Source organism: Merops nubicus, unplaced genomic scaffold (assembly GCF_000691845.1).
Source record: "Merops nubicus isolate BGI_N331 unplaced genomic scaffold, ASM69184v1 scaffold24049, whole genome shotgun sequence".
NCBI classification, from domain to species: domain Eukaryota; kingdom Metazoa; phylum Chordata; class Aves; order Coraciiformes; family Meropidae; genus Merops; species Merops nubicus.
This window is the reverse complement of record NW_008632002.1, coordinates 1-22,569: the sequence shown is the minus strand read 5'-3', so window position 1 is coordinate 22,569 and position 22,569 is coordinate 1. Positions and strand designations below refer to the sequence as shown.

General features: G+C 37.9%; 1 protein-coding gene across 1 annotated transcript; it reads right to left on the bottom strand.

The window, feature by feature from the left end:
- Positions 1 to 3,670: 3,670 nt before the first annotated feature.
- Positions 3,671 to 22,410, bottom strand: DEPDC1B (DEP domain containing 1B). The gene is made up of 10 exons (XM_008947794.1): positions 22,151 to 22,410; positions 17,325 to 17,460; positions 15,157 to 15,284; positions 14,471 to 14,601; positions 13,399 to 13,446; positions 12,822 to 12,962; positions 6,823 to 6,989; positions 5,242 to 5,418; positions 4,388 to 4,573; positions 3,671 to 4,067 (listed from the first exon to the last, which is right to left on the bottom strand). The coding sequence occupies exons 1-10, from the start codon at positions 22,381 to 22,383 to the stop codon at positions 3,906 to 3,908; spliced, it is 1,509 nt and encodes a 502-aa protein (XP_008946042.1). The 5' UTR covers positions 22,384 to 22,410; the 3' UTR covers positions 3,671 to 3,905.
- Positions 22,411 to 22,569: the final 159 nt, after the last annotated feature.

Sequence of the window (22,569 nt, the reverse complement as noted above, 5' to 3'; positions counted from 1 at the left end):
AATCATGCCAACAGTGATTTTTATATTTAATTTCATCTCCTCAAGGAAAACACTGGCTGATCAGAAAACATAATACCAATTTCCTGAAAAAAACAGGAGTATCTCCATCACAATTCCCTTATGCCTACATTTAGGAAGTTCTTAATCACTTAAACATTTACTGACATTATCCAGAAAGAATTTTATCAGATGCTACTAAATGAAATGCAATAAAAAGCCTATTATGCATAGCCACACCTATGGTTCCATCAGTACTTCCAAGAAATCCAAAAGAGACCTAGGAGTCCATGGTCCGTTTACCTAAATCTGTTATATAAATATCCCAACTTCATTGAAAATTTTCAGCAAACACTGATTCATATTTAAAATAAATTTGTGATCTCCATCACTAACACAAGTTAGCATGCAAGACGGTATGTGTAGTCTCTACAAATAATTAAAACGAAGCATAGACTAAGCTTTAGCTATAATACTGTGCTTTAGACTTTCCCACTAAAATTCTGTATCAATTTTTCTACTGTTTCGCCCAGGCTTGCCATTAGACTCATTTGCTATTAGCTATTCAAATTATTCCAAATTATCCTCCTGAATAGCAGTGTAGTTGGCACCATTCTGGCATTTTTCTGCTTTTCCCAGGACAAGAGAGAGATTTTCAGGAAGCTTTAGATACCCTAAGTTCCAGAAAAGCAACGAAATTGAAAATTACTGTCCCAAACTAATACTGTTTAAAAATCCTGCCTCTTTCAATTACTTCTAGAAAGGACTTCAGAAACATGTATCAGTTTCCGTCTTTTCATTAACCGATGAAAATAGCAATATTAATGCATTACACCTGGTATCAAGTACACCAGCTGTTCCAAATTGATAACATTAACTCAAATGCACTACAGAATGGTATCTATGACCTTGTGGATTTAAAATCTAAGTAGTATGAGCTCACCTAGAGCTATAATAACTAGAATCAAACACTGAGGCACTAGGAGACTTACAAAATTGTGATCAAGACAGTAAGTCACTTGAGTTAGTGACTTTCTAACTCAAAGAAACATTCACTCTTACAATGTAAAACATTTTTTAGAGAAGAAGGGGAGAAAGTTCTGGCATGTCACAGCAAAGTGCAGTATGTTAACATACTACCTTCTTCATGTCAGTTCTTATTTCCACTTAGTGGCATGAGAAGATGAGATCATCCACATTTTGCCTAAACTTCCTCTGATTTCATAGGGAAGCAACATATGAAAGGAGTTTCATGGAAGTAACACCAGCCATCAATCATTCTGTGTAGTCATGAGAGTAAACAGCTGATATCACAATCCTGGTAAATTCGGTGAGTTACACAGAATTCACACAAAATATGAGCAATTACATAATCTTTATGTATTACCCAGTAACAATAGAAGCTATTATTCAAAGAACATCAGAAAACTAGAGCAGAAACAGACACGTTACCTAAAAGGTTAATTTAGGACCTGGAGCAACCTGTGTTTGTGTAAGGGACAAAATCAATGCAGCCATCAGCAAGAGCAAGCAATGTTAAAGCAAACTCAGTTCCCTTCCCAAGAAAGGAAAATAAATACTGTTCTTCCCTCTTCCAAGAAATCCTGGAGCAAAGCTGCCACAGATGTGTCACTAGGAACCAACAGGTCAGGAGACAGGTTATTGCTCAAGATAGGATGGGGGATTGCTCTGCTAGGGGAAAAGAACTCAACAAAAAAAAAAAAAAAAAAAAAAAAAAAAAAAAAGAAAAACATCATACACCCAGCCAAAGAAAAAACAAAACCTTACTGCAAAGCAACGCAAACAGAGCCACACACTAGAAGTTTATGCTCAATGATTTTGTCCAAAAAAGCCCCACAGTAACATGAGAGCTAATTGCAATACACTAGAAGTTGCAGTACTACAGAGTTAAACAACACTGTCCAAATTTAACAAGAAAAAGCTCCTGCTTACTTATAAGCTTAAAGGAGCATATTTCAGATGCTCCTCTTAGATGACAAACATTGGTCTAAGTAGCCTGAAAAAGCGGCTGGAACAACACCTTCTACCTTTATTGAGCCTTCCACAAGATGTGTTTTAAAAGAATACTTAGTACTCCACTGAGTGAGCCTCTTCAGAAAATAGCTACTAGGTGATGCAAAAGAATGTTTGGCTTATGGTCCCCGCAGTTCAAGGGAAAAAAAATCAATACAGCTCATGTTGTTCAGTCTTGGCAACATCAAAACACTGCATGACTTTAACAGAAGTAAAGGTTAAATTCCTGAGAAAGTTAGTACCAAAATCGTTTCTATTACATAAATCAGTTTCTATTGCCTATAGGTTAGGAATACAGAACCTGTGTTTAAAGACACTCCGTCAAGACCACACTCTTCTCTGAACTAGCTTTCAGGCTTTCTTTTTCTAACTGCCGACCTGAAAGAAATAGGTAAACTTACTTTTGTCTTCATACCATGTCAGTCTTTGATATTTTTTTAGCTGGCTCAGTTTTGAGACACCGAAGACCTGTAAGCAGTGGCCATAGTCACGTTTGGCTGCATATACACAGAACACTATGACACATATAAAAGGTCATGTCACTCTTAGAAGATCTAGTACAAAAGGTAGGTAGTGGCCTCATGCTACTTTTAATATTAATCTTAACATTTCCTTATTATTTGAAGCGTACCTTTTTGTATCAATTTTGCTTAAGAAAAAAATTACTGATATGAAGTCCAAGCATAACTGATGTGTGAAAACAAGTCATTGAAATTTGTACTGTTCAAAACCACATTGCCCAAGAAATATTCCAATCTATGAAACCAACAGCTATGCAATGTACATCGTAAAGCTTATTGACTGGTTAGGAGGTTAGCAAAGTGAAAATACTGTCAGTGTTGCATTACAAGATAGTCAACATGTTGCTTACTACAATGTTGGACAGAAATATGTTGAGACATTAGCTGTCTTCTCTCCTGAACAGCATATTCTGACATTCAATAAGGTATGAAGTGCCGCTCTTTAAATCTCTAATAGATAACACAAGATCACAACTCTGAGTAAGTATTGGAAAACACTAATGCTTTAATAGCTGAAAAGAATCAAAGTATGTTATATGCACAGTCACGTTACAGGTACACTAGATTTCATAATGCAAAACAAATCTTTAAAAATATCTATGCTTCAATGTCACTTCAATATATGAATTGCATTTCCACAGGAAATGCAAGGCTTCAGATTTTTCTGAATATATTCCATTGTCAAGCATCCAATTGTGTGTGGCAACATTTAGTAAGAGCAAAGGGGAAAAGAGGTTACTTAAAAGAAGAGTCAGTACTACAGAAGTTACTGGAATTTCAGCAGAGGCTGGCTCAAACTGAAGCTCGTTCTCAAGCATCACATAAGAAAAATTAAAAATGAGTTTTTACAGTTTTCAAAAAATTTTACTTATCACGTAACGTTAAGCCATACAACAGAACAAGTCCAGTGTTTTGTACTTGTCCAAGCTCATACAGCAAATTAATTCTTCAAGCTATATGTGAACAAACACAACTTAGCTAATGCAAGAGACTCATTTTCAGGGGAAAAAAAAAAAAACAAAACAAAACAAAAAGCTGTTGACCAACAATACATTACACAGAAATACATTAGGGGGTGGGGCAGAGTGTGGAGTTTGTCTGCTTGGGCCTTAAGTGTTTGATTTTTTTTTTCTTTAAGAGAGACAGACAACTAAAAAAAAAATATTTACAAAAATACTGACAATGGCTCACATTTCTGCCACCTCAATACTTTCCTCTTCTTTTGATCTTTTGTACCATCTCAGAAGTATATCCAGTAGTTTTTTTGAGTAACTACATGCTGTTCAGTTTCCTTTTGCATAAGATCCATAGACAATATGCTCTGACTCAGTTTGCTGATACATTTCAAACCATTTACATCCGAAAGCTTCTGGTTCTGTGAAATGGTTGAAAAGGCTTTTTTAAGGCCCACATCAGTATTGGTGGTTTCTGTTTATTTTTTTCTGGAAATAGCACCGCTTCGGTTTCAGGGGTAGGAAATCGTATTCTATACACTTCAGGGTAAGTTTTCTGAAACTAGAAAAATACATCCATTTAAATTAAATTCATTTAAACTTGTAATATAAAACACTATTAGAGTACATCCTCCACTTCTGGAGCACAAAAATTATCATTTCTCTAAAGGTCTTTCCATACCTCTATATAGAAAATTAGGTGATACTTTCTAATAAGGCTGGACTCATTAGGGTATCACTATTTCAAATGATTAAAAACACTGAAATCCCCAAAAGTACCTGCTATTTTAATTCTCAGTATTTCTCTACAGGAATACATATCTAAGACCTGATAAAGCCATTACAGTTAAAATTAAAGACTGTGGAGGAATTTTTATTTACTTGTTTGAGCTTCTTCTTCTTATCTTTCACAGATATTTCTTTATTCATTGCAATTTCTTCCAATAAAGCTGCCAGTGGCTCTTGGGAGCCTGTTGCCCTCTGGTATTCAAATTCATCTGTACCGATTTGGTGGCAAAATGATGGAGGAGGAAAAGTTGCATCAGTATCTGCTCCAGTATACTTTATCTGAAGAAAGAGTAAAAAGAAAGCAGACATGTTTTTTGCAATAAATTTGAAAAAAAATGGCTTAATCATATTGACCACATGAAGACAATGAGAAGTGGAGAAGATTTGGAACAAAGACCCTAAATTTTACCTCTTATCTCCTGCACTAATTGAGTGACATGTAGTAAGACAAAAAACAGAACACAAAGGAAGCCTCTAACTCTTGGAATAAGCTAAAAATTACTTTTTTTCAGTAAAAGTTAAAGAAATTAGAACTAAAAAGCAGCTTTGAACAAAACAAAGTATGGTATCAGGAAACAGAAAATGGGTTATGAAAACAACAAACAAGTAAGAACAGCTCTAAAAGAAACCCAAAATATAATGGAAAAGTTTTTTAACCAGAGTTTTCCTCACTACCACAGAAAACATTTGCCCATTCCATGGAGAAGATAGGGCTGACCAACAGGAAAACATATTTTATAGTTCTTGTCTCTAAACAATTGAATATCTGCCTAGTTTCACTTAAATTCATAATTATGGTTGAATATAAGCAGTCAAATTTCTTTAGCTCTTCATAAGCTAGCAGAGACAGAACAAAGTCTTAAAGAGCTGTCAAGGTTCAGAGCAGAAAGGATAGATTTGATCTAGCATCACAGAGACATATGAGGCTTTTTTCACTAAATACCTACTTGGACCCTCTGGAGATGTGCAACGTGATCCTCTATAGAAGATTTTAAGGTGGAAGGAACACTTAATATTTCTTGATAATTGTCCATGAGAAAAGATACTAGTTTAGCAGCAAGCAATTCATCCAAGTCCATTTCATCTTTTGAGCAGAGGATATAACGGGAAAATGCCTGAACCATCTGAGGAAGAAAAACTCCATCACTATTGAATATTTTTCTGCTTGGGTGTGAGGAATCAAACTATATTTAAAAACCAGTCTTTTACAAAAGAGATTTTACCAGCTCAATGTTTACCATACTTCCACCACACACACAAATACATACATATAAAAGACTATTGTATACTGCGACATCCGAGGGGATGGTGGATGGCTCTTGCCTCATATACATAATCTGATGCTGACTTGAAACTCAGCATGGCTGAATGACATTTTATTCTCAAGACGTTGTCAAATAACCACTTCAATGTCTTTTCCAGTTAAACAGGACACAAATAGTTCAGAGATTTTAAACAGAACACAGGAATGTAATAGAAGTTAAGCACCAGAGGGAAAAATTAATACCATTATTTTGAAATCTTCCAACCAAATTTCAGGTCCAGCTCACTTCATGTAGTCTTATGCTCAAGCACTCAGTTACAAGTTTTCTGTGCACCAGTCACTTCTAACATTAAAAGCACAGAAGGCAATCAGTTTCCTGTTGTGTACCATAGACTACACTGTTGAATTAAAACTTAGTACAAATTACTTGGACTATGAAGGATCTGGTTCTAAAAACAACATTTAGATTATAACAATTGTTTTAATCAAAGACCATCTACAGTTAAACGATAACTTTAGCAACAAAAAGAATCTCTTAAATACTGTTCACAGTTAATTAAAAAATTGCTATGGAACAAATTAGATTTTTGCAGGCTGCTGCAGGATTTCTTTGGAGTGGCTCTACAGCTGAGTTTTCTGCTTCCCTTCTTGCAAAAGACTTGAAAATTAATGAAAAGAAATACACGTTCTCAGTCAGAATTTTGAAGTTATGCCTAACAACGTGCTGTTGCAAAAATCAGTGATAACTCCACAAGCAGTCCTAAAAAGAGCATTAGCAAAAAACAGGGCTTTGTCAAAACGTGATTAAAATTACTTTGTGATTTCTGTACTTAAGCGATGGAAAAAAATTAGTACTGAAACAAACTGGTAAGATTTTTTTCCAAATGCCTGAAACATGAGCATCAAAACATTCAGCTGCACATTTCTAACAATCAGTCCTTTCCTCTCACACTGCTTGCACCGATGAGGAATACCATAGACCCCATCTGCTGTATTTATTCTTTTCTACTCAATAGTGAAAACGGTGGTGATTTAACTTTGAAAGATAAAGAAAATCCAAAATTCTGAGCCATTTGTCATTTGCTCACAACTTACAGCGAAATCCCAATACATTAAAATTCAGAAGAGCTTTCCACATAGATAGAATAAATGAACTCTCCTTCAAGCCAACAAATTGCATTTTGTGTACACTCTTCAATAATAATTTCTTATCTGTGCTACTCCAAAAGCCTTGTCTAGACCTTTTGCCTTATGCTATACATACCAAGGTTCTGGTCCTGACAGATTCAGAAAGAGGTGGCAAATCCTTGTTAAAGCTAATCTTTGCCATCATCCTCACCAACAGCTGTAGTCTTTTCCGATTTTCTGGTGGCAGCAGGAGACAAGATATCTGAAGAGCTTCTACAGCCTTGCTGTGTTTTTGCAGCAGACCTGTTTTATACAAGACCAGGAGATCGGGCAACTTTTCTCAGTGCTATATATTACAGCAACATTTAACGTAACTTTTCTAAATCTGTCTCCCCACATTCATTTCCTATTCATTCAAGAATGCCTTAGAGCTCTACTCCCTAAAAAGACTAGCAAGATATCCCTACAACTGGACCTCTAGAACTAGGCACCTTGTTTGAGTATTTACATAATTTCCTTTTGATGTATTGGGAGATACTAACAACCATAACCAACATCTCTAGATATTGATAGACATGAAAAAACACAATGTTTTGGTTCATCCTTTGCTCTTCTATAACCCTCAGCTCTACACACAACTTAGATGCATGCACAGATGTAGCAACTATATTTAAAAAGTTAAGTTTGGGCAACAAATGGAGAATTTAAACAGAACAGGTGCTCCTGCGTCAGTGACAGCTATGACAAAACTGACATGTCCCTCACACCTATAGAAGTTCAGTCTATGAAAAATTTTATCTCAAGATTTTGTAATAGAACAGAATGTGAGTATGGCAGAGATATTTGAAGACTGGACAGGCACAGTAGAATCTGATAGTAGTTTAGGTACCTGTAGAGAGGTCTCACCCCCAAATCATTAACCTCTTAGGTTTTTAGTGCTCAGTAAAGGAGGTATCTCCTACATGTTTGCCTAAGTGGTAGTAGTATCAGAACAAAACAGAAGTCTAGAGCAGGACTGAAGTTTAACAGTAATTCCTCTTAAGAAAAAAAAAAAAAAAAAAGACAAACAAGGAAGATGACAAAGTGATACACTTGGGTTTTTTCCAGAAGATTACAGAGGTTGGAAGAGATAACTGGAGATTATCTAGACCTCTCCTTCTGCTCAAAGCAGGGTCATCTACAGCAAGATGCCCAGGACTACATCAAGTTTTGAATATCCAAAGACAGATCAGCATCTCTGGACAACTTCTTCCACGATTTGACCACCTTCCAATTAAAAAAGCTACTTTTCTATGTATAGATAAAGATACTGTTTGTGACCATTGCCTCTTGTTCCGTTATTGGATATCACCCATAGAAGTCTTGCTCCCTTTTCTTTACTCCTTCCACATCAGTCTTCTATACACATTAGAGAAGATACTCCCTGACCTTTCTCCTCTCCAGCTTAAATAGTCCCTGCTCTCAGCCTCTCCCCATATGACAGATGCTCAAATCCCTTATTTTTTGTGGCCTCCCACTGGAATCACTGACTAGTGATGAGGAAGGATCTCCCTCAACCTGCTGGCAATGCTCTTATTGCAGCTAAAGGTACTGCTGGTCTTCTTTGCCACATGGATGCACTGCTGGCTTATGGTCACACTGGTGCCCACCAGGACTCCCAAATCCTTTACTGAGAGTACAGCTGCTTTTAAGGCAGTCACCCCAGCATGCACCCCTTCCCAGGAGAGGACTTGGTATTTCCCTTTGGTGGACATTGTGAGATGCCTGTTCAGACATTTCTCTATCCTGTTGAAGCTCATCTGCTTGGCAATATAACCCCCTGCTATATTACCATATACATTACCACTGCCATTTTGTGTTATCTGCAAACTTGTTTAGGGCACTCTATCTTTGTTGAGGACAGAGTGTCCCACCATCCAAGTCATTAATGAAGTGTTAACCACTACTGGCCCCATTATCAGCCCTGGTGTACACCCTACTGATTGTCCTCCAGCTTGCCTTCGAGCCACTGATCCCAACCCTCTGAGCTGCACAGGTCAGCTGGTTTTTGGTGTATTGTCACTACCCACTCATCCAGCCTGTACTTCCTCAGTTTGCCTGTAAGGATGGGATGGCATACAGTGCTGAAAGCTTTGCTACAGCCAACACAGCACCCAATGCTGGCCTCTCATCCACCATGCCATTCAAGTCCACACTGTTTAAAAGTGGAAGCTGTTTATTACTAAAAGAAGCAGTAGTAAATAGGGCAGCCAAAACAGACAGTATTCCAAGAAAAGAAAGGTAAAACACTGTAGTTAATTTCATTTTCAAAGAAAAGCTTTTTCTAATTTTAAAGGAAGATTTGGCAAGTACACTAGTGCATATGTTCAGAAGAGGCCCTGAGAAATAAGTTAACCTTAATGAGATTTGTACATAAACAATCATTAAAACTTGTGCAAAGAAGTTTAATCTTACCAAGTTAGTAAAAATATATATTGATAGCTGACACCTTAGTCTTATTTTCTTAGCTATTCTGAAAACTAATTTCAACCAGCCTCCTGGAAGAGAAGTGCTCTAGACAGTCTACAATTGAAAACAGAGGCAAGTGAGGCATCTTGATGTGATTACACAACACCTACAGTGTCTTCAAATATTTCTCATGCTTGAAGATAGAGCTTTTAGACATGTAAAAATCACACCATTGCTGCCTCAAAAGACTAAAATATAATCTGTTAACACAGCTTTTGTTATTTCCTGAAGTCTTCCACTAAACAGACTGTCCAATGAAGGAAGAAAAAAGTCTTATAATCACTGTGGAAAGATTGCAGTTCTCTGAGAGTAGCAATATGGAAAGTCAAAGACTCAAATCTTGTTTTATAAGATGGTCATAAGATGGAGAACAGTCCATATTTTGTAAATGCAAAACTTGATAAGTAATTACTGCTTCAGATGCAGCACCCTGTATTAGGATTGACACTTAGTACAAAATAGTCTTCTATGGAGTGTGCCTTATCCCCTAGGCTTGCTTACAGCCTCATAATGCTCTGTACATAAGCCTCATTGTGAGGACTTAACTGCATACTGAGCAGAAACCAAGACCTATACCTTTCACCTATCTCAGGTGAACTCCCTCAAAATCCCTTGCTCTGTCCCCTCTTCCCCCACCCGCAAGAATCACAGATCAAAGCTCAGATGTGAATCTGAAAGGTTAAAGACCCTTGCTACTGAAGCCACAGATCAGGCATCTCTGTCTTGTGTTTACTTATTTTCTCACTGCTGGTTCTAAGTTTTCAGTGAAAAAAGGAGTTAGGCTTCACCACAGGTATGCCAAATTGTCTTCTTGAAATCCCTCCACTGGCTAGGTAGGGACCATAGTCTTGAATTATAAAAAAAAAAGTGGAAAAGACACCTGGTGATCATCTGGCCCAAGCCCATACCTGAGTCAGTGAAGATGCCTGACTCAGGTAGCCCAAATCATTCCACTAAGGCCAAATACAGCTTTTTTGCCATTGAAATAATTCAAGCCTTTACATCATTTATCAGCAATCCTGGACAGCCTGGGAGGTCCCAGTGGACTGGAGGTTAGTAAATGTTCAAACCCATCTACAAGAAGGGCCAGAAGGAGGATGCAGGGAACTGCAGACCTGTCATTCTGACCTCAGTATCAGGGAAGGTTGTGGAGCAGATCATCTTGAGTGCCATTACACACCACATACAGGACCACCAGGCAATCAGGTTCATAAAAGGCAGGTCCTGCTTGATTAACCTGATCTCCTTCTATGAAAAGGTGACCAGCCTAATGGGTGAGGGACAGGCTGTGGATGTTGTCCACCTGGACTTCAGTAAAGCCTTTGACACTGTTCCCACAGCATTCTCCTGGAGAAAGAGGCTGCTCATAAGACAGCATATGCTCTGCTGGGTAAAACACCAGCTGGAAGGCCAGGCCCAGAGAGTGGTGGTGAATGAAGCTAAATCCAGCTGGCAGCCAGTCACAAGTGGTGTTCTCAAGGGCTCGGTATTGAGGACCACTTCTGTTTAACATCTTTATCAATGATCTAGATGAGGAGATAGAGTATACCTTCAGTAAGTTTGCAGAAGACATCAAGTTGGGCAGAAGTCTTCATCTGCTTGAGAGTAGAAAGGCTTTACAGAGTGATCTGGACAGGCTGGATCCATGGGCTGAGGCCAACTGTACGAGGTTCAACAAGTCCAAGTGCTGGATCCCACACTTGATCCATGACAGCCCCATGTAGTGCTACCAGCATATGGAATTGTGGCTGGAAAACTGCCTGGCAGAAAGAGGCCTGGGGGTACTGATCAATAGCTACCTAAATATGAGCCAGCAGCACGCCCAGGTGGCCAAGAAGGCCAACAGCATCCTGCCTTGTATCAGAAATAGTGTAGCCAGCAGAACTAGAGAAGTGATCGCCCCCCCTGCACTCAATACTGGTGAGGCCACACCCCAAGTACTGTGTTCAGTTTCGGGCCCCTCACTACAAGTAGGACATTGAGGTCTAGAGCACATCCAGAGAAGCGCAATGAAGCTAGAGAAGGGTCTAGAGCACAAGTCTTATGAGGAGCAGCTGAAGGAACTGGGTCTATTTAGTCTCGAGAAAAGAAGGCTTAGAGAAGACCTTACTGCTCTCTAAAGCTACCTGGAAGCAGGTTTTAGAGAGGTGATTGCCAGTCTCTTCTCACAAGTAAAAAGTGACAGCAGAAGAGGAAATGTCCCCAGGTTGCACCAGGGGATGTTTAGGTTGACTATTAGGAAAAATTGCTGGAAGGGTTATTAAGCACTGGAACAGGCTGACCAGGGTAGTGGCTGAATAACCCTCCCCGAATGTGTTTAAAAGTCACACAGATATAGTGCTTAGGGACATGGTTTAGCAGTGGACTTGGCAGAATTAGTTTAATGGTTGGAGGACCTAAAGGTATTCTCCAACCTAAATGATTCTATGATTCTAAATATGTATGCTAGGTGTCTGGGGGAGCCTGTTTAAGCAAGACTTCCAAAGAACATGACATTTTCAAACACATACAATTTACTTTAAATTACTGGCAGTATGAGTATGAAGATGGAAAACAAACTAGTTCTTGAAAGCCCATAGTCCCATGTTTTTTTTCCTGTGTGTGTAAATCTCTCGGTTCATAACGAAGGATTGCATACTAACACCTCATTTTTTTGTGAAAGAGACCATAAAATTATTTTTTGACTTTTTGAAACAGTACACAATTTCCATTCTTTTCCACATAAACATTGGCATGAATTCTTTCTTCTCATATACTTCTGTGAAATATTGCAAAATAAAACTCATAAAACCTGAAAGACGTTAAATAAAATGGGAAAGCAAACAAAGAATATGGAAGTAAAGAAAGAATTTTTAAAAATATTGTCAACTAACAAAAATATAAAAATATTAAATTTCAGAAATAAGCATTATTCTGAATTCCTTCTCCATCTGTATTAAAAGCAATGTTGTTCCCACTTATAGCTCAGAAAACTGACATGCTACAAGGCATGGTTACTTTTCAACTTACTACTTCTTTTCTGATATGTAACCATAAAATATTTTATTACATTTTCCCTTTCACTCTCTTTCAATAAGCCTTCTATAGCTGCAGGATAGGTGAGTTTGCTATAATGTCAACTTTTTAAAAGTTATAGCTAATAACTAAGCAATTGTTTCTTTAATGCACTAGATTAACTAACGTCTATTCTAAATTAAAAACAATGAAGGATTTCAATTTACTTCAGATGTCATATTGCCAAGGTTACCCTAATCTCTTTTAATCTAGGCCTCAGTCAAGCAATTTCTAAAAGCTTATGTAAATTTACAAAAATCTTTGGCACTTGTTAAAAAAAAAAAAAAAAACTCCTCTTAAAATCCATCTATTTAGGTGTGGCGGTGCCAAGCAGTGAACAGAAGCCTTCAAAAATTATAAAGACGATCAGTGGAAGACTTTTGAATTAATATAGTTCAAAAGGCACAGGAATAAACCTGCCTTGTAATATGAAAAAAAATTAAACTGTTCTCTGTGTAGAATGGACAGGACAGGTACTAACAAAATGACCTGTGATACTATTTGGGTATGGTAAATTAATCCCAGGAAATTAAAACAAGACAATAATTTTTTAGTACATTCCAAACTACTTACCTAATACACTAACAAAAACATCAAAAAAATGAAATGTGAGAAGAGGTTCTTTCATCTGGCCAAAGTAGTCCACTATAGTTTTGAAGACATCTCTTTCAAATCCTGAGTATGTAGGTTGCTTCAAATCTGAGTAGCTAGGCCCTACAAAGGAGGGGGGAAAAAAAAAGAACATTAATACGCATATAGCAACAAAATCACTATTTTCTACTCCATAAACATGCAACATCAAGTAGAAAAAAAATCCCAAACTTAGACCTATTCTTCAAAATACAAGTAAAATTGTAATGATCTGTTGAATTTATCTCTTACAATAGTTCTAGCGAAAACACACAGTAGAAGAAAAATATGAATAGCGTAGTTAAACCTTTACATATTTCAGTGAAATAAACTGCACTAGCAGGAAAATATATGCTGGCTGACCTGTTCCAACTTTAAGGCAATGATTAGAAAAATATATTTACTATGAATATAGACAGGATTTGATAAAGTAGTAAAGGCACAATCAGGTGTGGGTTTTTTTTTTTGAGGGTGGATGCTTTGTGTTCCCCCTCCCACCTCCCTTTCTGAATTTACTTACAATTTGCTAGACATTTCATTGCTGATAATATCCAGTGAGGTAGTTCTTCTGCATAGGGAAGAAACAGAAATCAAAAGGAGAAAAAAAAAAAAAGCCAGAAGAAAATGTTGAACTCCAAGATAAAAGCAAAGCTGAAAATTCTTTTTAAAGTTCTCCCTATACGATAGGTTGACTGATCAAAAGGCAGGCTGTAGGGTCTAGCTTGAATTACATCGATACCGTAGGACCTCTGGCACTCAATATCAACCAGTTATGCCTACTGCTTTTGCAACTCTAACAGCAAAACAGATCATATTGCAAATCCTTAACCTGTCCTGCAAAAATCAGCCAAATTAGTTCAAGTTACTTCATTAGTGAATCACAGTTAACTTTGTTTACTTTGCACTGAAGATGCTGAAAAGCACTCATATGTTCAGTTCTGTCATTTCTGCAAGGACGAAACAAGTATCTTGATGAGCTCCAATTGTCTTTAAAATTAATACATATATGCTCTGGAGGAGGCTTCATTCACAAATCAAACCCAGTTCCAATTTCATATTTTACTTCTCTACAAATCTTGTGGAAAATTATGACAATAATATTGTGAATGGTATATATGGCAACCAAGATGCTTTGTTTTCTTTCTCATGTGTAAAGTAGTTTTAATTTCAGTACTAGATTTGAAACACATTGACCAAAAACTTAAAACTGAAAAGTTTTAAGCATCTCTCAGTGTATATTCTGATTCTTCCCTGATTTGTAATACACATTTCCCTGTGTAATCAGTTGAGTTCAGGCAATTAAGGGCTGGGCTGACAAAGCCATCTTGAAGGAAATAATATCCCTGTCCTTATAAGTGAAAAGCTGCTGCTCCTTCATCTTTCAACTGTGCTGCTAAAGCAAGAATCTGTTTAAGCAATGGAACATGGAATAAACACTGATTCTTACTAGTGAGACGTCAGAGGATAACAATGGCATGTTTGCAAAGACTCTAGTGTAAAGATGCTACATGCTAGTATAGATGAGAACTAATACATTTTTGTACTAGTAAACTACAAAATAAAAATCAAATGAAAACTTCTAACATACTCACTTGATTTGTCTTCTAATGTGACAATGCCTTGCTTATTGACATTGTATACATTTTGGACTATATGCTTTGAATTCACAAGTTGTGTGTCTAACACTTCATCCAGAGAATCCAAACCCAAGACCTTTTGTAATCTGCAAAAACAAACATAGCTCATGCATCATCTAATCTGAAAAAGGCAGATGTATTATTATTTTCTGCATAAATCATTTCCTGTATTATCTTGATAGTCTAAAGCAATGCCTTTAACTTTGCATTGGATAATTCTTTTGGAAAGAGGGAAGAGTATCTGAATCTCAAAGCCTTCTCACTGAATTACCTGCTCCATTTCTTATCTCATAAGAATTATTGTACTTGTCATTGAAACGTTTCACGGTATCACACTTCTACAGAAGTGCTTTTATTTCATAGCAACAAGACAAAAAGAAACAGTCTGAGGAAAAAAGGGATTAACCAAGGCAAAACCCACACAGCAAAAGGACTTGTATGACACAAGAGGAAAAAGTCAAAAAGGTGTTTAAGCACAATAAAGTTTCTTTGCAGACTTTATTTACTGAATTTGTTACACAAATAACTGGCAGTGTAGTTAGTTTAGCCATGATGGCTTTGAAAAGTGAGTGGGTGAAATCAGCACAGAAAACAGACAAGACCATTACCTACTACACAGCGAATGACTCACAAGTACTTACTGTGACAAAGTCATAGATTTCCATATCTCTTCTATGTGTGTTTGTGTCAGCTCCCTGCGGAACAGCAGCTTGCACGCCGGCACTTCCCCAATAGCTATACTGTGTCGCTTGAACCACATCTCAGAGTTCTGGAAACAGAAAACATTCCACACCAACTGGTGGTTTTTCAAGTATTAAACAATACATTTATAGTACAGTGTGCTCCCTATTAAAAGTATTTCAAATATTCCTAGATTCCATTAAAGTTTCCAAGATGCAAGTGTGCGTTTAGGTTTCTCAGAAGTGCAGCCTCATTTCTTGGTTATTTAACTTGTACAAATATGTGTCAGAATAGCCATTAAAGTTCAGGAGTCAGTGGCCTCTAGACCTCTGTTCAGATCCTCCCCAGGATTAAGATCAATTCAGCTTGCTTGCCTTTCAACTACCACTCTAAGATCGACCATCTGCTTATGGAAAAATTATTGGAGAATTACTAGTTATCAAAGACTAATATTCATCCTTGTTCAGCATATAGTAAACATTAAGTTGATTAGCACATTCTTTACATGAAGAAAGTGGAAGACACCCATCAGATCTAGTCCACCATTGTAACAATAAGGCAGAGAATGCAAGACCCTACTGCCTTTTACTTAACCTTCACATCCAAACTTGATGCTCAAAGGTTGTTGTCAATGTGCCAATGGGTGAACATAAAATGCAGTGTGTTAGCAGCATACTTTTCAAACCAAAACCAGTCATTCTCAGTTCTGTGATTTACATCACAGAGCAGTCCTAAAACACATTAACAGCATTCCTTGTGATCACAACCAAGCCACAAAGTGCACTCAAGGAATGCAATTAATTACTCCAAGAACTAATCACCTGTCATTCCATGGCACTAGGCTAGAGCTAGATTGAAACAAATAGCACCCTCTGAAATTAGTCTTCCACATCAGCTACAAAGACCCACACCTACCAGTTCTCTCACAGAGCTGATAAACGGTCTGATTGAGGCGGCAGCAATTTAAGGTGCCGTCGCTGTCAGCTACCTGTCTACTTCACCATTCCAGTGGGAGCTACAACTTTCTATAAAAAAGCCAGTAAGAATCTTATTTGCTTGATTCCATTACTGCAAGATACTGTCCACTGTATTAACCAAAACTGCAAGTGAAAGAGTTTTTGAGCTCTGCCAGACTGTATGCTGTCAAGTCTGAGTCAAATGTATATAATCAGTCTTTTGCTAGCTCTTACCAGGCCAGGGTCTTTGGGGGGAAATTTAAAGCAGACAGTTGGAGGTTGCAAGATATTGGAACTGGAACAGATACTTGCTCAGTAACTCAAATTCTCTTTACTTGTCTTTGGCACTTTCTATTCTTTCTTCCCCTTAATCTTCTACCTACTATTGAAGTTCTAATAACTGTGTTTTTTCCCTCATCAGAAGCCTGATGAAAGGTACGCTTCATCTGCATGTAAGTGATTGGATTACAAATATTGAATAATCATTCATTCAGGACCTCTAGATGTCCAGCAAAATGGTAGGACCTACTTTTCCAGACAGACTTGAGTCTGTCTAGAGCAGCTTGGTAGGCATCACTTGCTCAGCCAGGGTTAACCCACCACACTAAAAAACACAGCAGTTTTTTCAACAACTTTACAAAGGCTGGATCAATCCATGTAAGTATGGGGCAGGATGACTCTCCAAGTTCATAAAGGGTAACAACAAAAAAGGACCAATTTATCCTTCTCCACAACACATTCCTCATGAAAAAGGGAATTTAATAACTATTAACCTTATAGCAACTAGGAAGGGAGTAATATTGTGTATATTCTGCTACATGAAGTGTCTGAATAAGAGTTACAGCGTAAGTGACAGTAAAGTAACTATTTTATCTTATACTATAATGAATGCCTTATTGGAATTTGAGCAAACTGGAAGGCAAGCATACTGGCAAGTGCAGCCAGAACATGGGTGCTCAGAACACGATAATCCGTAGCAGAAAGAACTCTCAAAGACAACAGCCCCAGCAAATCATTAAGAACGCCTTTATCTCACATAAGTTTAAAATAAAAATATTTTACTTTAGATGTATAACCAATTATGAAATTTCATAACCAATTATTTTGTGCCACATTCAGTTTTGCTTTCCAAATATGCTTGCATCTGGGGAAATGAAAACTGGGCATCTTACCATTGTGACTGATTTCACTGGGATGTGTTCTTGGGAACTGCCAGCCTTCGGTTCATTCCAGTCTGGAAATTTAATTACTTCCTTTCCACATGAAGGTTTCTTTGGATACGGCTTCAGCGGTGAGGAAGGAGGAAATCTACAATCAGAGAATATTTTAAAATCCTCTGGACTCCACCCTATTCCATATTTACCAATGAAAAACTGTAGTAGGGCTTCACATGCAAACACAGAACAAACCCTTGGACATTCATAGTGCAACTTAGGTGCCTGAAGACTGGTGTTGAGTGACACGCAAAACATCCTAAGATGTCTTGTCTGGCTTCCATCTGCTCCTCCAGAACACCTCAGGCCCTTAGCATCTCCCATGATATACCTGAGGCCTGGGTGAATGTCTGAGATCCCAGTGCATTTCAAATAGCAGCAACTGCCTGTGATATACAACCAGCTCAAGTCTTCACTAAAAGATGCTGGTTCTGTCAAAAAAGCTGTGGGTAGATTTTCCCCAGGTCAAATGGACTGCTAGCATGCACCTCCTGAAGTAAAGTTACATAACTAAGTCACAAGGGTAAACCTGAATTTAATTAGTGTGCATGCAAGTGCCCACACAAAGTCTTGTCCATGTTACCATTTTCTTCTGTGTTTACATGCTCTCTATGTGAAGATAATATCCTGCAGCTCTTTTCAGGAATCTTTTTTTTCCAGCTGGTAGCGCAGTAGAGTCATCCACCTAAGGTATTTCAAGAAGTGCCTTGAAGAAATTAGCAGAAACAAACCCTAAGCTAGCCCTTGGAGAACCCAAGGAAAAGAAACTGCCAGATCACATTCAGCTCATTCACATTGCCAGTTTGACCAGAATATAAACTACAGCCACGCCTAGGTCAGAGCACACACTAAGCAATTAAAAGCAGCACTTCAGATAGACAGAAGAGTCCATTGGCAATGTATTATCAGACTGGTCCAGATCAGATGGTGTTTACCCGCACTCCTGGGTTTTAGATACTGAGATTGCTAGAGCTTCAAGAAATTGTTTCAGCAATTTTAATCAGAGTGTAAAAGTTATGTCTGCAGCCATGGAAGAAGAGCCTGTACACTGCTGGATAGCATGCATTCTCATGCGCAAGAAATCCTTCAAGTTCTCTCTAAAACTTCACCCCGTCCTCTCAAGTAAACATTTAATTAGTGTTTACATTACTTTTGTATTGCAGTTTTGTTAGTCCAGCAGTGTTACACTGCATGGGTTAAATGTGATACAGTGTTGACTGTGAACACTGAGCCCATTTGGAATATTGCACAACACTCTCCAACAGAGTACCTGCAACACAGCGAGGAGATACCACTTCCTTCAGACAAACCTGAAGAACAGTAATAAGCACCTTGCACTAATCCTGCAACACTTATGCTGTCCTTTAAAAGTAACCCAGATTACACTGCACGTGTTCACCTGTGAGTGTTCTCAACTACTTTTCAACTATTTAAGAGTTTAAATGTTAAAACATTGTCAGCCCTTTTATCTTTGCCTTGCAGTATTCTCAACAGTTCCCCATTTCCCCTACATTTCCTCGCAATTTTTATCTTTATGTCATTTGCTGCCCTGATTCACAACCAAACAGTAAATGAATGAGTTCTCACAAGCAGGAAAAGGAGGCACACTCCCCTTTCTCATGTAATATTATGGTAAGATCTAGACAGAGTCAAGTTTTTGGATGAACAATGAAAAGCCTTTGATTTTATGATAAACAGAATCACATTACCTAAAGCTCACAACTGAGGAGCATTCCAGGTTTGACATCTCAAGGTTAACACTGTTTACAGCTAACGACACTGGTTTTAGGAGTTTTTGCAAGGAGACAATAGAGATACCTGTTTGTGTACGGGACAATGGGTAGAGAACAGGGTCAACTACGATTGGTACCAATGGTATAACAAGTACCACAACTGAACTTCCAGGAGTTCACTAGCAGTGCAAGAGCACTGATCTCTTTGCTTTCAATACAATTGCTTAGATTCCAAATAATGGAAAGCCTGATAGCTTCCAAGACTATAACTTTTCATTTATTAATGTAGGCTACACCAAGACAGTAACCCAGGACACACAGGCCCTGGTCTTCGTTGTTTTTAGACGCCACTAGTTCTCACCTTTGCATCAACACTTGCCCAATACCTCAGGCAAATCAACGCCTGGCAACATCTCTTTTGTATGCTCTGTGGAGCAAACATCAGCAGGCAACTACACTTGCATGCAGTCAACAGATGACACAACTGTGTGTCCCAGCATATAGTTACAGTAACACATGGATTTATGCAAATAATATGAGGCTTATCAAGGTTTCTAGGGTAAGCATAGTCAATTGAATTAATAGTGGCTTGTACTGCTACCCAAAACAAGAGTGAGAAACATATTTATGGTGTAAGATTAGAGAATTCCACCGCAGGGAGATGCCATGACATTAAATACATGAATAAAGGTTGACTGGAAAACCAATGTACATAAGAGAAAAATATGTTTTAGTACTTAAAGCCAAACATCAAGATCATGAATAGCATATGTAGTTTATTTATGCACCAAGCTCAGTCAGAAAAAGCTGGGTCAAACTCAAGATGCATAAAAAGTATGCAGTCTTAGTAAAAAAAATTGTTCAGTTAATTATCTTTCCAATAGAAGGTGGAGAAAGAACATCATTAAGATAGTTATAACAAAAGAGCTCTCTTGTCAAACAGCAGATCATTAGGCAGAGCACATAGAAAATGAAAAACACCCAATATTTCACCCAACCAACTTTACAGGCCGCAGCTCAAGGAAATTTATGGCTGAAAACACAAAGGAGAGCAGAATAAAATAATCTGAATGTGTCACGATGCCATTGCAACATAAAGAAAATCCCACAGCCATAGAAACACAACAAATCCAAACCAAAAAGATATAGCACAACTTTAGCAGTTACCAAAACTCATATTTAATCTTTTGACAAAGAGTCAATGCCCAGAAAGGACAGAAAGTACTTAACAGGTATGGCACCAGTGGAAAAAACAAAAACACCACAAAACATGCATGTAGTGCTGCCCTAAGATTAGAGGGAGCAGGACTGGGCCAGGGACACACCAGCCCTGTAACAGCCTGCAGCTCCTCTTGCCTTCCAGTCCCGCTTTCCAACCTGAACTAGTTGATGTCTAGGTAAAGCATCACAATCAGTCACTTCCATAGGAGCCATGAGCAGATGGCCAGAGAACTTCACAGGACAAGCATAGGTGATATTTCCTCAGCATCCCTTCCCAGCCTTCAGCCACACCCAGCTCATGGATGGCAGAGCCATATATTGTTTTGAGATACTTCACAACAGACTTTCTGGAATGACTCTCCAAAAGCATCTTCAGATGCAAGTCCTTTGAGTCACTGGATCCTTACAGTTTGAGCCACAAATTTTAAAATTTAATGTTTTCCTTGATTAATTCTTACATGGAATTTCCCTTTATGGAGCTAAGTTTGGAGAGAAAATTCATTTTTCTATTCAACCCAAATTATTTTACAAATCTTCCATTAAAGTTGATGGAAATTGGTTTGAATTTTTAAGTTATTTGGCAGGGAAGCTGTAGCATTCAGTGTTGTTTCCTTCAGAAGGCAGCCTAAAAACAGCTACCATTCTTACTGAAAGATGTCATGCAGTGTCATAAACAACAAGTTGAATTGGTGCTAATTTGTTACTGCAATTAAACACAAACCCGATCCAATCTGACTGGTATAAGAAAGTATCTTGACCCAAGTTTGTTTATGACAAAGTAAAATAATTACATAATACATATCGCTTGCTTCTAAGGTATTCCAAGTTAATAAGTAGTTAGGAGAGTAATGAACAACTATACTCCCAGCATAGCTGTACAGACTAGACAACAAAAAACCTTAGGCCTCCTCTAAAAACAAACTCGTTAGGGTCATAGCACAAAATGAAAAATTGACCTCACCCACATCAAGTGGAAATTCATTCTTACATACATTTTCCCAAAGACAACACTCATAATCACTATCCAAAAAAAAAAACCAATAAAATTTGTTTAAATATATTATAATATATACAATAATAACAAATGTAACATTACTGCTGACCTATTTTCCCTAATGCACTGCGTGAAGATAGCTCCCATTTTTTCAAAAGAAGACTCACCATGATACAAGTTACAAATCCTGAGGGCAATTGTAATTTTTACTTTTGGACATCCAAACATTAATTGAGGTCACAAGAGGACAAAGAACTCCCTCCAGTAATGCTAAGTTTTCATTACAAAGAAAATTCTTCTCTGTTAAGAAGCTACCCGTTGAGAAGCTAAACAGGGATAAGTAAGCAAGCATCCTTGAGGATGAACAAATAAAACTGCCTCTTTTAAGACAATTTCAATCTACAGTCTAAGAAGTATAGAAAAAGGTTGCATATTAAATACTTTTAAATTCAGAATGCCTTTCTCTTCTCTTGGAAAGAGCAGAAACAGCCTCCAAAACAGTCAAAGGGGCTGGGGTAGAGGGACGACAACTGTAAAAATCTCGCTACCTTGTACAAACAACAAAAAGCTTTTGTTATTATTCATAGAATGTAATCGAGGAAAAGTGCACTTCAAAAATATTTAAAAACAAACAATCCCCACCCCCCCAAGACGAACATTAAATAATGACACTTACCGATCGCTAAAGAAAATAAAATCTTTAAGAGGAAGGGGGGAATACACATTAACAACTTCTCAAAGGCATTCCATAAAATTATTTGTAAGATCAGTGCACGGGAATTACTACTCCCCGTTTCCAAAAACCGAATTTTTTCAGTCACCGTATATAGGTTTACCTATACAAATGGCCATCGTCTTCAAAGTCCTCTTTGCCCCATCTTCCTTTAATATCTTCAATAACATGATTTTTCAGGAATTTTTTCAGCAGCTTAACCGTTTGATTGCGGGTCACTTCTGGGCCAAAGTTTTGATTAGAGCCAAGCAGTTCATGTAAACAGTCCACGGCCTCCGAGGCTTTAAAGCAACGCTCGTAGCTTTTGAAGCGACACCGATGCTTCCGCAAAGGCATCCCGGCACGAAAGAGCTCTATTATCTCGTTCCACTAGCGAGGAAGAACAAAGGAAACCGTTACGGGACCTCTTCTCCTAGAAGCATTTTAGCTGCACAAAGCGAGATCAGAATGCAGCCAGACCCGAACACAGAGTTACGCACTTCTCGGATCGCCTGCGTTTACAAAGCACGCTGAAGCCTGGAG